Source organism: Lepus europaeus, chromosome 3 (assembly GCF_033115175.1).
Source record: "Lepus europaeus isolate LE1 chromosome 3, mLepTim1.pri, whole genome shotgun sequence".
In the NCBI taxonomy this organism is placed as follows: Eukaryota; Metazoa; Chordata; class Mammalia; order Lagomorpha; family Leporidae; genus Lepus; species Lepus europaeus.
In genome coordinates, this window is record NC_084829.1 from 137,113,909 (window position 1) to 137,127,448 (window position 13,540).

Here is a 13,540-nt window from a genome sequence, read left to right on the forward strand (position 1 = left end):
AAAGATGCATTCTAAAGAGATCCAACAAGCACAATGGGTTAGCATGCCACAAAGATCAATGGCCATAGAAAGAACTGTTGATTTACAAGGATCAAAAAGCCGCAGAATTCTGCTGTGCTCACCTCACTCCTCTGTGTGCTGAGGTACTATGAGTCTTCAAAAAGGGTAAGTAATGTCAATATGAAAAACTATACATTGTTTCAAATATTTTTGCACTCAAATAAGCTTATCTTTCAATATCATTTTTTGAAAAGATTTATTTATTTGAGAAGCAGTGTTACAGACAGAGAGAAGGACAGAGAGAGAGGCCTTCCATCTGCTGGTTCACTCCCCAGATGGGCGCAATGGCCGGAGCTGGAGCCAGAAACCAGGAGTTTCTCCCAGGTCTCCCACACTGGTACAGGGGTCCAAGCATTTGGGTCATCTTCCCCTGATTTCCCAGGCCAGTAACAGGGAGCTGGACTGGAAGTGGAGCAGCCAGGTCTCATACTGGGTGCCCATTTGGGATGCTGAGCTTAACCTACTAAGGCCACAGTACAGGCCCCTTTTAATCCTGTTTCCCACAAACTTTCTCAAGAACCCTCCTAGTTCTTCTTTCTTCTTAAGGTTTTCAACTCAGGAGCCTATGGTAGGAGATTTACAAATGGAGTGAATAGCTGGTGGCAACCTAGTGATATCATAGCCTCTTCCATTCCGCATAATATATAGATTTCCCTCTCTTTTGGACAACACAGGAAGAGGCAGGAAAGGGTGGGTGGAGAAGGGTGGTGGTTACAGGAAGAATTTAGGAAGGAAAGCAAGGGCATGTTTTATCCCATCTACAGATAACGCCTTAGAAAATGTAATATTGTAATTGACATCTAAGAAAACTGGATTTTCCAGTTTCAAGCCCTTTCTGTAACCTCAGGGATTCTACAATGAGGAAGTCAACTCCTACTAAATAAATCATTCACCTGGTTTGTTAATTTGAGATCTTCACGGAAAGTCTTCATAAAGCAGAGCTACATGGGATACTGCTTATCTGCTTATTCCCCAAATTACAGGAATGATTATAGCTCAGATGAAAGATCATTTCTGAAATAAGTAGAATAAAGGATCAAGTGTATTTCTTCTCTTGGTAAGAAAAAAAAGAAGCTTTTTATGGAGTGATAAGAAGTGTACAGGATGGTGAACCAAAGGAGAACGCAGAGTGCTAATTTAGAAAACTGCTGAATCTAAATCAACAGCTAGTTATAAAGTCAGCAAGAGACTTCAGGGAAGGTACAGAGGCAGCACTGTGGAAAGGACAGGGCCAAGGCTTCTGGTTCACAAATTGTGAGACTACCTTATAGGATCCCATTTTTTTGAAATTTATTTTTATTTATTCGAAATGCAGAGTTACAGAGAGAAAAGGAGAGAAAGACAGAAAGAGAGATATTCCACCTGCTGGTTCACTCCTCAAATGGCTACAACAGCCGGGGCGAGGCCAGGCCAAAGTCAGGAGCAAGGAGCATCTTCCAGTCTCCCATGTGGGTGCAGGGTCCTCCACTGCTTTCTCCCAGGTGCATTAGCAGGGAGCTGGATGTGATGTGGAGAAGCCATATGGGATGCCGGTGTCACAGGCAGTGGCTTTACCCACTATGCCACAATGCTGGCCCCAAGATCTTATTTTTAAATAACTTTTTTTAAAAAAGCATCTACTGGCCGGCGCCGTGGCTCAACAGGCTAATCCTCCGCCTTGCGGCGCCGGCACACCGGGTTCTAGTCCCGGTCAGGGCACCGATCCTGTCCCGGTTGCCCCTCTTCCAGGCCAGCTCTCTGCTGTGGCTAGGGAGTGCAGTGGAGGATGGCCCAAGTCCTTGGGTCCTGCACCCCATGGGAGACCAGGAGAAGCACCTGGCTCCTGCCATCGGAACAGCGCGGTGCGCCGGCCGCAGCGCGCTACCGCGGCGGCCATTGGAGGGTGAACCAACGGCAAAAGGAAGACCTTTCTCTCTGTCTCTCTCTCTCACTGTCCACTCTGCCTGTCAAAAAAAAAAAAAAAAAAAGCATCTACTAATGTGTACTTTGTATCACTATATTGGTACTATCTAAAGTACTGAAAGAATCCACAAAAATTCATTATAAAAGAATCATAAACCTTGGAAAAAATACTTTTTCAAAATTTCATGCACAAATTAAGCTGAAACTGAATTCATTTTCATTATTTACCCTGGAAAAAGAGGTACAACTTCAAGAAAAGGACATACTATTATAAGAAAAGACAGAGAGAGAGGGTGGGGGGGGGGAGAGAGATGTTTTATGGATTTAAGAACAATCTGGAAACTAAGTAGATTCAACAAATACAAGTAAGATTTCAATTTAGGATTGAGGTATTTGTAACAAAAATTACCAATTTACTACCAACCAGTGTGATCATCAAACTTTATAACATGGCCGGCACCGTGGCTTAACAGGCTAATCCTCTGCCTTGCGGCGCCGGCACACCGGGTTCTAGTCCCGGTTGGAGCGCCGGATTGTATCCCGGTTGCCCCTCTTCCAGGCCAGCTCTCTGCTATGGCCCGGGAAGGCAGTGGAGGATGGCCCAAGTCCTTGGGCACTGCACCCCATGGGAGACCAGGAGAAGCACCTGGCTCCTGGCTTCGGATCAGCACAATGTGCCGGCTGCAGCGGCCATTGGAGGGTGAACCAACGGCAAAGGAAGACCTTTCTCTCTGTCTCTCTCTCTCACTATCCACTCTGCCTGTCCAAAAAAAAAAAAAAAAAAAAGAAAGAAAATTTATAACAGACACTGTCACTCTTTTCAAAACTATAATCAAGAAGATCAGAATAAGTATTAGAAAAAAGGTAGAGGCCGATGCTGGGGTGTGGTGGGCTAAGCATCTGCCTGTGGTGCAGGCGTTCCATATGATGGGTGCCTGTTCTAGTCCCAGCTGCTCCTCTTCAGATCCAGCTCTCTGCTATGGCCTGGGAAAGCAGTAGAAGATGGCCCAAGAGCTTGGACCCCTGCACCCATGTGGAAGACTCAGAGGAAGCTCCTGGATCCTGTTTTTGGAAAGGCCCAGCTCTGGCCATCATGGCCATTTGGACAGTGAACCAGTAGATGGAAGATCTTTCTCTCTGTCTCTCCCTCTGTCTGTAACTATACCTTTCAAATAAGTAAATAAAATCTTAAAAAAAAAAAAAAAGGAAAACAGTATCCAATACCACATAAATATGCTCAAAGAGAAAGAGGTCCCTCTGTCTTTGCAGACAAAAGATCAGTCATCTACAGACCTCAAAACTGCTTGAATGAGCAAGTATGCTAGTTCATAAGATTCAGTCATGTGTCATAAATTTCTTCCTGGGCTGACACTGTGGGATAGAAGAGCAAGCCTCCAGCCTGTGGCACCAGCATCCATTTGGGCACCAGTTCGAGTCCTGGCTACTCCATGTCCAGTCCAGTTTTCTGCTTATGGCCTGAGAAAGCGGTGGAAGATGGCCCAACTGCTTAGGCCCCTGTCCCCATGCAAGAGACTCAGAAAAAGCTCCTGGCTCCTGGATTCAGATTGGCCCTTCTCTAGCCATTGTGACCATTTGGGGAATGAACCAGCAGATGGAAGATCCCTTTCTCTGTCTCTCTGTAGCTCTACCTCTCAAATAAATAAATCTTTTTTCATTTTAAAGACATTTCTTCCTTTTTGGGGCAGAATAATATTTTATAATTATATACATATGTGTATTTCTATAGCTAGATAGATAAATAGATAAAACCTTTGGTTGATCCATTCCCTCAATGATGGGCACTTGGGTTGCTTCCATATTTTTTTTTTTTTTTTTTTTTTTTTTTTTTTTTTTACAGGCAGAGTGGACAGTGAGAGAGAGACAGAGAGAAAGGTCTTCCTTTTGCCGTTGGTTCACCCTCTAATGGCCGCCGCGGTAGCGCGCTGCGGCCGGCGCACCACGCTGATCCGTTGGCAGGAGCCAGGTGCTTCTCCTGGTCTCCCATGGGGTGCAGGACCCAAGGACTTGGGCCATCCTCCACTGCACTCCCTAGCCACAGCAGAGAGCTGGCCTGGAAGAGGGGCAACCGGGACAGGATCGGTGCCCCGACCGGGACTAGAACCCGGTGTGCCGGCGCCGCAAGGCGGAGGATTAGCCTGTTGAGCCACGGCGCCGGCTTCCATATTTTCACTGTTGTGAGCAATAGTGTGATGAGCCTGGGTATGCAAATATCTCCTCCAGGTTCTGTTTTCAATTTTTTGAGTATAAAATTACAAGTGGAATTGCTGTATTACATGGTAATCCTGATTCTACTGTTTTAAGGAACCATCATATTATTAAAAATTGATTTTAAAGGGCCAAATAGTGATGGTATGAGAAATGTTAATTTATGCTCACAAGATTTCATGGTAGGCAGATCCCAACCTACAGAACAAAAGATTCATTGATGTGGAGTAGTATTTTAGGCACCACATGTGTGTATTATATTCAGTGAGCTAGTGAAGAAGTAAGTAGCTAGATTGTTGTAGAAACAGTCTATTAAGGAAAATGCCATCTGTAAAGTAACTTTTTAGGCAAGAGGTAAGAGGAAAAAAATGCAACTACAAATTTTGAGCCCAAAATAATCTAACACAATCATTACATTTCAACACCAGCTGAGTCGCCACTGAGTGATGTGCATATCAATCTCTAGAGAAACATTTCTTCTGCAGTGGATAAAGTGTGAAGAAAGCAGCAAGAGAGAAAGGTCCAAATACATCCAATGCTTTCTAACCACAGCCAGGACATTAGCAGTAACTAAAATTATTTGGGATCCAAGTGCCCAAAATGTATGGAGGTTATACTGTTAGATAAAGGAAACAATAAAGAATATAGCAACTTTTTACTAAGAAAGTATTAATTATAAAATATTTCAGGCATGCCTGCTCCCTGGTGATTTATTTTAAGTGATCTATAATATTCCATTATATGGGTATCCCAAAAAGTATTTTTTTTAATTCTCCTGTTAATAGATACTTACCATCTCCTTTGGGCGGAAGGGCTATTACAAACAACATAAACATTCTTGATTACATCTCCTTACCCGTGTGAAAGATTTTATTTTACAGTACACAGCTAGGGTAGGAATTATTAAGTCTTGGTGATAAGCTCATTAACACTTAGATACTCCCAAATTGCTCTTCAAAAGAGAGTACCAATGCACTGTCCCACCAGCCACATGTAAGTTTCTGGCTCCTCACACCTACTGTCTATATCGTGGGAGCTTTTGATGGTTCACTGTGTGATGCTCTATAGTAGTATTGCATTGTTTGTGTCGCTCTCTTTTATCAGCAGCATTGTTTAAAGAGAGTGGTGAGTGGCCAAAAATGAAGAGAAAGGAGGTGGTGAGAGAAAGGATCCTAAGGATTGGAGCTGTGAGTTGGTGTTACAAAGGAATTTCTGGTGACAGAAGAAACAGTTGTCAGGGTTCAGAAATGAGAGCTCAACGTAACTGCTTTGACGTGTTGAGTACCCTGAACTAAACAACAGTCTCCGAACCAAGGTCTCCCCCTGTTTCCCATCTCTTTCCCTTCTCTCCCATCTGTCTCTGGATCCTCTTTTCCTCCCTAACTATGAGAAGGGGTCGGCCTAAAGCCTGGATCACCCAGATTAATTTATAGGAAGAAAGACTAGAATTGACATCACACTCAGAGTGCAGGCAAAGTTTATCCTAGGCTATTGCCTATTCCTTGGGCCCATGCATCTCCCCTAAAAATCATTTACTTTTCCTCCAAAATTGTCCACACGCCCACCTTATCTCTCTTTTATGAACAGGATACTGACACTTAACCATCTGGCCTTTCTTTGACTCTTCATACTTGGTATGCTTCCCCTGTGCATGTAAGGTCAGTACATTTGTATGCCTTTTCAAATCCTGTTAACCTGTCTATTGTCAGCTGGTTTTAGCAGACTCATCAGCGGGTAGAGGGGAAATTCCCTTGGGGCCCACGTGTTTCATTAAAACCACTTCCTTGTCTACACAGCAGTCAGCCATTCCTCCGGAGCCCTGTATGAGGTCTGCTGCACTCCATGTAGATGCCAGCTCGCTGGCCAGCAGTGTCCAGGTTTACACTGCCATTTACTGGGGAACCCCAAGTGAAGTCTAATTACTTTATAATGCAGGAAATTAACCAGAAAAGAATTGACATTTCTTATTTTCAAGCTAACACCAGTCTTAGTACAGTCTCTCCCAATAAACATCAATAAGCATAGGAGAAGTTCTTGGGACTTTTACACACTTGTGACATTTACTTAAAGTGGTGAAAAATTCATTGTTAGAATGCCAAGAATCAGCTTTCCTCTCAGAATGCAATGATGTTTTTTTGAAAAACAAGTAAGATATTTTGTTCTTACAATGAAATAGTACTTGTGATGTAAAACATCGGTTATAAATCTTAACGCAAGAACGTGAATGATTAATTCTAAATAATTCTTAAAGATGACAACTCAGACATAAATTTTAAGTACTTTTATAGCTCCCAGCAACTCTTTTTCAAGGAACTTAAATTAAAATTTTTTCCTATAATTTCTTCCTGAGGATTATCTCTAAAGAGAAACTGCTGTCTTCAACAAAGAGCAGTAAATGAAAATAAACCAGTGCAGCTGTACTTTCTTTCATGTCCACAGAATCAACCTAAGTGAAGCGAGATATATGACAAGAACAGCATTCTAAGTCTGTCTTTGCCCCTGGGGAAACAGAGAAAGGCTCCATTTTTTTTTTTTTTAAATCTGGATAATCCTTACACGATATAGTATTTTTTATAAGATTTATTTATTTATTTGGAAGTCAGAGTTACACACACAGAGAGAGAAGGAGAGGCACAGAGAGAGGGAGAGAGAGAGGGAGGGGTGAAGGGGAGGGGGAAAGGGAGAGGGAGAGGGAGAGGGAGAGGGAGAGAGTGAGGGAGAGAGAGAGAGAGAGAGAGAGAGAGAGAGAGAGAGAGAGGGAGAGAGTCTTTCATCCACTGGTTCACTTCCCAGTAGGCTGCAATGGCCAGAACTGCGCAACCGAAAGCCAGGAGCCAGGAGCTTCTTCTGGGTCTCCCACACAGGGGCCCAAGGACGTGGGGCATCTCCTACTGCTTTCCCAGGCCATAGCAGAGAGCTGGATTGGAAGTGGAGCAGCCAGGACTTGAACCAGCGCCCATAAGGGACGCCGGCACTGCAGGCAGCGGCTTTACCCACTACGCCACAGAGCTGGCCCCATGATATAGTATTCTAAATATCTCCTGGTCTGCCTTTTTTCACTCTAGTTTTCCTCTCTGTTGATGGACAGTAGGAATAATAGAGTTAGCCCTATTACCAACTGCAATAGAAATGAATAAAACTACACACACACAAACACACACAGACCTTTCTCAGTAGCAGAGGTCCTGAGGAACTTTTAGGACTCTGAGAAAATCACTGGGATTGCAAAAACAGTTCTTATCCCAGATATCCTGTCCTCTGCAACCAGACACCATGAACAGCCAAGGTTAGGACAATCTCAATAAGCTTAAATTAATGGCAGGGAGAAGAGAAAAGGCAAACGTTGCATGGGACACGCAAGCAGGCATAGTCAACGGACTTTTCTAAATGATCACAGTTTTTGATACGCTTCTAAATAGAAGGACAGACACACTCCTTGGTATCTGTGGACCAATTCCAGGATATTCCTCGGATATCAAAACATGGGGATGCTCCAGTCCCTTTTAGAAAGGCACAGTGTTTGCAGTTAACCCATGCACATCCTCAGATACACTGCAAATCAAATCTAAGTTACTTATAATATCTAATATAATGTAAACCTAAGATCTAACACAATGTAAATGCTATGTAGTTGTTACACTGGTTACACTTGTTAAACTGTGTGCTTTAGAGAATAGTATTAAGTACATATGTAATTTTTTTCCTAATATTTTCCATTTGTGGTTGGTTGAAACCATGAAACCCTGTGGATATGGAGAGCTGACTGTAACTAAAAATGGATGTTAGTGGCTACGGCCATCTTCCTACGCATATTACTGTAGACAAATGTTTGCATTTATTTGGGTCTCATCTTGTTCTATAAAATAGTGACAGAATATCAGTATACCTCAGAGGGCAGTTTCTTCCAGGATTAAATGCAAAAATATGTGTGGGCAAATCACTTGGCCCCTTCCACCTGGAAAGTGCTCAGAAACAGGCAGTTATTATGCACAATATGAATGTGTATGGTTTAGACATCACCAGCTGTTTTAAAGAACTACTTTATTCATGAGGCCAGTGCTGTGGCGCAGTGGATTAAACCCCCGGCCTGCAGCACTGGCATCCCACTTCCAACCCAGCTCTCCGCTATGGTCTGGGAAAGCAGTAGAAGATGGTCCAAGTCCTTGGGCCCCTGCACCCACTTCGGATCAGCTCAGCTCTGGCCACTTCAGTCATCTGGGAAGTAAACTAGTAGATGGGAAGATCTCTCTCTCTCTCTCTGGCTCTACCTCTCTCTATAACTCTGTTTTTCAAATAAATCTTTAAAAAAAAGAACTACTTTATTCACATACCAATGACACTCCTACACAAAGGCTGGCCGAAAATAAGCCAATCTACGTACCTCCTACACATTTCTGATAAGATGAGCTTTAGCTCTTTCTTCTCATTAAGAAAAGAAGAACTTTTCTAGGAAAGAATGGCCATAAAATTAAATTGCCAGATACCAGTAAGAAAGGAGCAAAAATTGGGTGAGAGTACAAAATCTCTATTGTAACACTTCCTGCTTGAAAATAAGCTTAATCCAAAGAAAAATTAAGAGAGCAAGAATCAATAAAATAATCTTATTCTTCTATCAATTGCTGATACATATTACAGACAATAGACAATCAAAAATTTAATTAAAAATGAAGTTAAAAATTTTATCATACAATGATTAAAGGGGTAAATCTGGAGGGGAATTAAGTAGAGGTTGCATAAAGGATTGCTCAAGGTGAAAACCAAATTGAGGCCCATAGGGGCAAATCTCTTACTCTCAAATCCTATTTCAGAAGATTCTAGAAGGGAGATGCCTGTCCATCCCAGCACTATGCCTAGCCTGCAGGATGTATGTTCACTAAATGACATCGCAGGTTTTTCAAAGAAAGCCACAGCGCTTTTCAGATAAAAGCAAAATACCACTACATTTTGCACAGATTTGGGGTTAGAGTTTATCATGTGACAATGCTGAACCATGAGAAATACAGTTTCGGGTTCTGGGGTGCCCTGTTCCAAGGCTGACTCAGATTTGGTCACTGAAGACAGAGATGAGAAAGAGCCACACAAAGCAAGCTGGAAATTCCACAAAGGAGACAGGAGCTTAGTGTCAGCAGGAGTTTCACTGAACTGTGAGATGCTTCTCAAAGAATCACACAGCATAAAATCACCTGGCCCTGCAAAGCTTCCCAGGCCACCTTCTTCGATGGAAGAACTGCTCAGTAAGCTCCTAGTAATGGAGAGAGCGTCACTGGGCCAGGGTGAATTCTTAGACAAACACAGTTTTATTCCTCCTCTCCCATCCCTTAATTGAAACGTGCCTCAGTGAAACAGGATGCTAATTTTCCTGGGGCACTCAGAGGAAATCTCAACTCTGAGCAATCTCAAGTAAGACTCGTCCTGTTAGTGTTAGCTGAAGACAAGTGGGCATGATGAAACCCTTGGGTGACGCAGCAGGGGACCTGACCAGACCTTGTGCAATCTCTCCGCCTCTCTAACGTGTGCACTGATGACTTCCTTCCAACACAGCCTCTGTCTTTTTCTACCGGCATCTCCCAAATTTCCGTACTGACTTCCAGATGAACCTCACCATGTAACTGGTAATGGGTGCATTAATTATCACGTTGACAAAAGCATCCTGTGGCAAACAAACTACTGAAAAAGCTTTGGATGACAGGGAGGCAGCCCGGAAACGCTGGTGTTTACGTTCAGCACTGAGTCAGCAGGGAGGTACCTTGAGTGACTGCAGAGAGTCTGCGTTGCTGTCACAGTATAGGATGATGTTGTTGGCCATGCTGAAGCTCTCTCTCACCCCAAGGTGGTAGAACAAGGAGGGCTGCCGGAAGGCATCGCTCATCTCCACCACAGCAATGTCTGCAAACAGAAAGCAGAGGCCCCCGAAGGGATGACACCGGAATCAGACCCAACAAGCACGCAGTGGTCCCAGTAACCCAGCACTCAAAAAAGAGGAAATGAGGAAGCCGCAGGGATTTTCCCTCTTCAGTCATACTGAATGTTCAGTTCTACCCGGAAGTGGTTTTATAAAATGCTTCAAACCTGTTTTTTTTTGTTTTTTGTTTTTTTAAAGAAACAAGAAGATCATACAATTACTGCCAACCACAGAGTTTGCAATGGAGGGAGGCAGGGTTAAAAGAGAGTGAAGGTAAAGACAATTATAACTAAGAGGGCAAATAGAATCACAGATACACATTTTTCCAAAGCTCAAGATGACAAAACACTAAGGTGGTAGAAACCTGGTATCAACATTTGACAATCATGTCACAAAATGAAACCCAGATTAGCCTCCAACTCACTTATGGGTATAGCCAAAAATACGAAAGGAATACCACTAACATGCACCACAGATTATAAGAATCCTAGATCTAGAGTTTAAAATTCATTTTGAGAATCCAAGGATGGCTCCATGGAAAACAATCATCAGCCACCCCTGTATCAGGGCTGGGGACTCTTTTGTTCTGCCAAAGTATTTGGATACTTATGACATCTTTCATGGGCCATGCAAAATTATCAGCTTAAAATTAGCCTGCTATGGACTTAATGAATTTTGAGTCTCGCCTGTGGTTGCCATGGCAGGGCCAGACCAAATGATCTCGCACGAATTCGCCCCATGGCCCAAGTGTTCCCCATGTCTGCTATAGGTGCTCTAAATATGTTAATTAAAATCCAAAATCCATTCTTCATAAAAAATAACTGCAAATTAAAAATTTTAAAAAATAATGTTTGGATCTGGCTCAAGAGCCCACGAGAGTATTTTAGGCATGGAAAGCCAAGACACTCTGGCAAAAAAAAAAAAAGACCTAAATGAAAGATCTCTGCGAGTGAGATCCCAGTGGAAAGAACGGGGCCATCAAAGAAGGAGGTACCTTTCTCTGAAGGGAGAACTTCCACTTTGACTATGACCCTGTCGGAATAAGATCGAAGTCGGCGAACCCTAAAGGCTTCCATAGCCTTGGCAACTCATGACTAGAGCCTAGGGAGATTACTGACGCCATGAACAGGAGTGTCAAATTGTTAAGTCAGCAACAGGAGTCACTGTGTACTTACATCCCATGTGGGATCTGTCCTTAATGTGTTGTCTAATGTGCAGTGATACTATAACTAGTACTGAAACAGTATTTTTACACTTTGTGTTTCTGTGTGGGTACAAACTGATGAGATCTTTACTAATTATATACTGAATCGATCTTCTGTATATAAAGATAATTGGAAATGAAAAAAAAACCTTGGTGTTAAATTGGAAATTGCATAGAAAATTAATCAATTCTTAAAAAAATCATGTAGGATCTCTGTCCTTAATGTGCTGTACATTGTGATTTAATGCTATAACTAGTACTCCAACAGAATTTTTCACTTTGTGTTACTATGTGGAGGCAAACTGTTGAAATCTTTACCTAATATATGCTAAACTGATCTTCTGTATATAAAGAGAACTGAAAATGAATCTTGATGTGAATGGAACGGGAGAGGGAGTGGAATTATTCATTTGTAGCATCACATGAGCATTCCAAAAAGTTTCATGTTCTAGATTTCATATTTTCAAGTTAGAGATGCTTAACCTGTATATATGTATAGGTTTATGTGTGTGTGTATATATATATATACACACAATATACATATTGGTACATATGTACATTACACACATATAATGATAATTTCAAATAATGTCATCATGTAACCACTGAAAGTATAAAACAGAAGAATACTTCATTTTGGGATAAATTCACATTATAGTAAGGTATTAAAATATACATACATTATAATATATAGTATATACATGGAAATATTAGTGTATTGTACTAGATACAACCATACTATATAAGGGGACTTAAAACAGTGGGGTCTTCAAAAAGTTTACGGAAGATACATGTTGTGAAAGAATTACACATAGATTTCAAAATCTTTCGCACCAAAATAAACCTATCATTTAATTCTACTTTTCCACAAACTTTATGAAGCATCCTTGAATGCATAAGAGTAAAAAATATCTGAAAAGTTCTACAATATAACTTAAGCCATGGTAATGGCTGTGTAATGGGATTGCAAATTTTTCTACATCATGCCTTCTGTACTTCCCACAATTCCTATTACGAACCTCATTTCTTTTATAATTTAGGAACTCATTAAAACAGAAAAAGAACAACATTCAAAATCTGTGAGACTGAATGTAAAACAAAAATTCACACATAAAAAAATGCAGGCTTGGGTGGGTGTTAAGATGACAGTTAAGATACCACATTCGACACTGGAGTGCCTGGGATCATTCCCCAGCTCTGGCTCCTAAACTTAGCTTCCTGCTGAAAATGCAGATCCTGGGAGGCAGTAGCTGGGAGGCCTGGATTGCATTCCTGGCTCCAGCGCCAGTAGTTGGAGGCATTTGGGAAATGAACCAGTGGATGGAAGTACACTCTGCCTCTGCATGTCTTTCCGTCTCTCTCCATTTGCCTCTTAAATACAGCAATTACATGCTTTTAGGGCCGGTGCTGTGGCATAGCAGGTAAAGCTGCTGCATGCAGTGACAGCATCCCATGTGGGCACCAGTTCAGTCCCGGCTACTCCACTTCCAACTCAGCTCTCTGCTATGGCCTGGGAAAGCAGGAGAAAATGGTCCAAGTCTTTGGGCCCCTGCACCCATGTGGGAGACCCGGAGGAAGCTCCTGCTTCCTGATCGGCACAGCTCTGGCTGCTACAGCCATCGGGGAGTGAACCAGAGGATGGAAGGCTTCTCTCTCTCTGCCTTTGCCTCTGCCTCTCTGTAACTCTTCCTTTCAAATAAATAATTTTTTTTAAAAATTACATTTTTTAAAAATGTAAACTCATAAGAAGCTGTTTGGTTCACAGCCTGCTTTATCAAACAAACATGAAATTAGAATTCACATTTGGTCAAAAATAAATCAGATGAAATGGAGAAAGGCATAGATGGTTTACTGAAATTATAAATGGGAATACAGGTTGAAAGAACTTCAGAAAGTTACTTTTGCAAAGCTAAAAAAGACTTAAGAGCTCTTTAATACAAATAGTTTTCCTTTGGGGTCCTTAACATTTCTACATCAAAAATCAACACATGAAACTAGTGAATCATTGCATCCACCCACTCACCCATCTGCCTCCTTCCCCCACACTGCTTCTGCCTTGCGCAGGTGCCTGCACTCAACAGTCAATCACACTCCTTTAAAATCAAGAGAGCATACAGTGGGGCTGAAAGACACCAAATAAAACAGTGGCTGGTGAAGAATAAATGAGAGACATGCAAAGAAAAACACTAGCTATGTAATAAGAGGGAGGATGTTTTTCCAGAGAACTGCCTCGTGGGATTTGATGC

The 13,540-nt window shown here is 42.1% G+C and overlaps 1 protein-coding gene across 3 annotated transcripts in view; it reads right to left on the minus strand.

Annotated features, from left to right (window-relative positions):
* MAP3K5 (mitogen-activated protein kinase kinase kinase 5) overlaps positions 1–13,540 on the minus strand; it is a 242,606-nt gene that overhangs the window by 150,901 nt on the left and 78,165 nt on the right. For all 3 annotated transcript variants that reach the window (XM_062186819.1, XM_062186818.1, XM_062186820.1), the window contains exon 2: positions 9,935–10,074. In XM_062186819.1, coding sequence (XP_062042803.1) covers positions 9,935–10,074 — 140 coding nt within the window. The remainder of the gene's footprint in view (positions 1–9,934; positions 10,075–13,540) is intronic.